A 4,007-nucleotide genomic window follows, 5' to 3' on the forward strand; every position below is an offset into this window, starting at 1 on the left:
TTCTATTTAAAATATTTAAAAAATTTGATATCATTTGTTAGATTTATTTTCAACAGATTTTGTTATAACTAAAAATAAAATTTAAATTTGTTATATTTTTTGATACAATGTATTATATTAATTATTATTTTATTGTCTCTCATAGACAGTCTCAAATAAAATAACTTTTAGACAAAAAAAAAAAGAAATAGTTTATGTCTTAATAATTAACGTCGTATGAGAGCACCTTCAACGTCAACTATGGTACATCATATAGTTTCTCAACAAATAGTTAAATAATATAAATAATACTTTGGTATCCAAATTTGAAAAACTCATTCAAAATCTCGAATTTGATTGTGTATTATTTGGTGAGAGATTTGCACTGGGGTTGCTTTTGATAGTCTAGTTGCATTTGGCTCTAATCACTGCTAGTTAATTACAAGGCTCATTCTTGAGAAAATCTAATTAGTGCATTTTGAGGTTATTTTTACAAAGAATAATTTTTTATCTATAATTAATTCACATTTAACCGCAAAGGTGGTTAGCTGCCACTGGATTTACCTATAAGATCTAAGAGAAACAAAGTTTTAATTAGGGTTAACACATAAAATATATAATAACTCAACCTTTGTAAACTGTAATATTCATTGAACTATGTGTGTCTAAAGTAATTAATAAAAAGCCCTGGAGGGATTATAGTTCAAAACTTTTGGAGGTGGAAATGGTAAATTCTTATATCCTGAAGATTAAAGATTGCTTGATGGGTCGTCATGGTTGATTTATCCTCGTCGATATTAATTGTACACAAGTGAACCACGCGTATGTGGTCGGGTAGTCAAGACGTTCCATGGATCTCTAAGGGATCCGAATCCGAATTTGCACCATACCAGATTTCCACACGCGTGGTCTCCGGAGTTTTCACATTCTTTCTCCGTGGAATAGTTTACCATTTTTTTTAATTGTACACAAGTGTAAAAGTGCAAATGAAAACAAATTAAAACTTACAATGGAAACGCTTTTTTGGAAAATTCAAAGCAAAAAAAAACAACTCAGCCACATGCTTTGGTCTCCTATACTCTCCTTCTCACTTCTTCCTCTTCTTTCTTATCCTATTTGTACCATTCTTCTTTATATATAATCCCTCTTACATGTCTATATTCGAACATATACTTTTCCAAGAACCCTAAAATCCCAGAAAAATAGAAAAGCAAAAAAGTAAAGTAACCTTGTTTTTATCATGCTTAGGCAAAGAATGATCACAGTTGAGTCGTCAAAAAAGAAAGTGGGTGGAATTGTGAAGCTCAAGAATGTTGTAGAGAGGTTGGTGCAGATCAAAAGCTTTTCATCGGCAAAGAAACCCGGTTCCGAGGAGTACGGCCGTGATTGTGTCCCAAAAGATGTGAAGGAAGGTCATGTTGCGGTCATAGCCGTTGATGGATATCATGAGGCTACACAAAGATTTGTTGTCCCATTAATGTTTCTAGAACATCCGATGTTCAGGAAGCTTCTCGAACGGGCGGAGGAAGAATACGGGTTCAATCACGATGGAGCCCTCATGGTACCATGCCGGCCAAGCCACCTCCGCAGGATATTGACCGAACAGTGGTGTTAGAATTTTTATATGTAGTGATTATATATATATGGTCTATTTGATAATGATAAAATAAAACTGCATTGGTTACTAGAGGGACTCTAAAGCATTCGTTCTAGCGTTTATATGCGTTGGGGTAAATATGTTTCAAAATAATAACTATGCTTTGAGAAAAAGAGTAGAGTTAGAATTCTTGTGTCAAATACTATGTTTTTTATTAATTCTATGACTGGTATTTTCTGGAGTTTGAAGCCGAGACCTCCGGATGTAGAATCATTACTGAATCCTTAATCAAACCACTGGATTAAGGGGATTTCCACATCGAATACTATGTTAGAACCAAAAATATGTAAAAAAAAACTATGCTTTGTGAATCTAACGAATAATTTAGCTTATCACACCTAAAACTTGCATCTCGAACAGTTAACACGCAAATCATCCCGCGAATTTTTAGGTCATATATAGTATTAAGTTATTAACTAACCTAAAAAAAGCTGAATTGTTTTAGTAAAATGACCTAAACTCAGTATTTTGGTATATTTTCATATTCTAAACAACTGGTTAAAAGTGTGTTGTGTAGTGCTCTTCGACTTCAATATGACTGTTGTATTATGCTTGAAATGGTAGTTAAATTTGTTGTAACTGTAAGTTATATGATTTCGCAATGTTTATGATTATTTGTATCTTGTTATAATAAAATTTTAAGCTATTGACCACAAAAAAAATGTGAAATTGTTTTTTTTTAATTTATACTCATTTTAAAAGCATTTAATATATTATATACGAAAATTGAAATTTAAATATTTTAACAGTTTAAATTATTTTCATAATACAAATTTAAACAAAAAATGACACACACACATTGTTATTAATTCTTTATTCTTTATTATTAAATTTCATATATATTTTAGTCAACTTAGGTTATTCCATAGATTTTATTTAAATAATAGAATAATCTTTTTATTGATTACTAAAAAAATTTATAGTTAGTTTAAAAAAGTTACTCTCTCTGTTTGTAAATGTAGGTATTTTTACATAATAGCATGCATATTAAAACCTTTTAACTTTGTAGAAATCATCAAGCAAAACAGGTTGCTTTATCTATAATGCATTCATTTTGTGTGGAACATTTAATTAGAGAGTGAGGTTATTGCTATTATTTAAGAAGAATAAAATAAAAAGAAAAAGAAATCAAAAGTAAAAAGTGAAAAGGAATACCAAAAATCACATGTTTGAGTTTTTAAGAAATTTCTACAACATAATTTTGGAGCCAATATTTGTATAATTAATTTGAACTAGAACTCAAAATTTAACAATGGAGCCAAAATAAATATTTTGGAAAGTTTTGATGCTTAATTTAGTTTAAATTTAAAACTTACAATGAACTTACTCATTGTAAGTTGTGTTCAATTTTTTGGGAACGTAATAATTTCATTGTTTTGGATTTTGTAACACCTTAATTGTGAAGTAAATCTATTTGTTAAAATTATCCATGTATAAAATAGAAGGTATATTATATATATTTATATGAACCAACTTAATTTTCTAAGGATTTAGAAAATCATACTATTAATGGTACGTGACAACACTCAAATTGTTACAATGCTTCTTATATATATATATATAAGAGATGTTTTTTGTAACTGAAAAGGAAGCTTTCATATTATTTTCATCTATTTTTTTGGTAACAGAACCCTGGAATTAGATCTCACCTCTATTATTTTGTGACAATTTTATGCTGTAACAATTTTAATGCAAGTTATGCTGTAACAATTTTAATCACTATTGTTTCAATGCAAGTTATGCTGTAACAATTTTAATCAAAAAAAAAAAGTTATGCTGTAAGAAAAAATAAAGCTATGCTGTAAGGATAAGAAGCAAGGCAAAAACAAGACTCAACGTCTTAACGGAGGCTACAGTGATGATCGGTTCGACTGTGGATGTAAAAATTTAACTGTAAAAATTTAGTTGTAGGTAAATTGGTTGTAGATGTAGAGTTGTTACTGTATATTTTTCTGCAAAGACTTTTGCTGTAGTTAAATTTGTTGTAACTGTAAGTTATATGTTGTAATTTCAAAATAAAATATGTGATGTTTATATAAAATAATTATTTTTATCAATTAAAATATTTTTTATTAATGATTTTTATAAATTATGAAAGTTTATTGTTATTTAATATGTGATATGTAAACAATATTTCTGTTATTTAAAATATTTCAATAATTTTTAAAATACACAGAATTAAATTAAAATATTTATTGATTTTTGTACTATGATTATGTAATTTATTTGATATTATAGATATTTCTTTTTATTTTACAGTTTCTACAGCATATAGAACAAAGATGTAGGGTTTTAAAATATATAAGAAAAAAATTTCTTTAGTTTCTTTTTGTTGTAGTTTTAAAATTAGAGCTAAAACATGATCGGTAAA

At 28.0% G+C, this 4,007-nt stretch overlaps 1 protein-coding gene across 1 annotated transcript; it reads left to right on the top strand.

Moving 5' to 3' along the window:
• Positions 1–1,234: 1,234 nt before the first annotated feature.
• On the top strand, positions 1,235–1,594 carry LOC108846690 (auxin-responsive protein SAUR50). Its single transcript, XM_018619894.2, has one exon. It carries the CDS (start codon positions 1,235–1,237, stop codon positions 1,592–1,594), a length of 360 nt encoding a protein of 119 aa, XP_018475396.2.
• Positions 1,595–4,007: the final 2,413 nt, after the last annotated feature.

This window comes from Raphanus sativus, chromosome 3, assembly GCF_000801105.2.
Source record: "Raphanus sativus cultivar WK10039 chromosome 3, ASM80110v3, whole genome shotgun sequence".
NCBI classification, from domain to species: domain Eukaryota; kingdom Viridiplantae; phylum Streptophyta; class Magnoliopsida; order Brassicales; family Brassicaceae; genus Raphanus; species Raphanus sativus.

Bases quoted from the DNA above. Each gene is read 5' to 3' on its own strand.
- LOC108846690 (XM_018619894.2), top strand. From the start codon at position 1,235: ATGATCACAGTTGAGTCGTCAAAAAAGAAAGTGGGTGGAATTGTGAAG.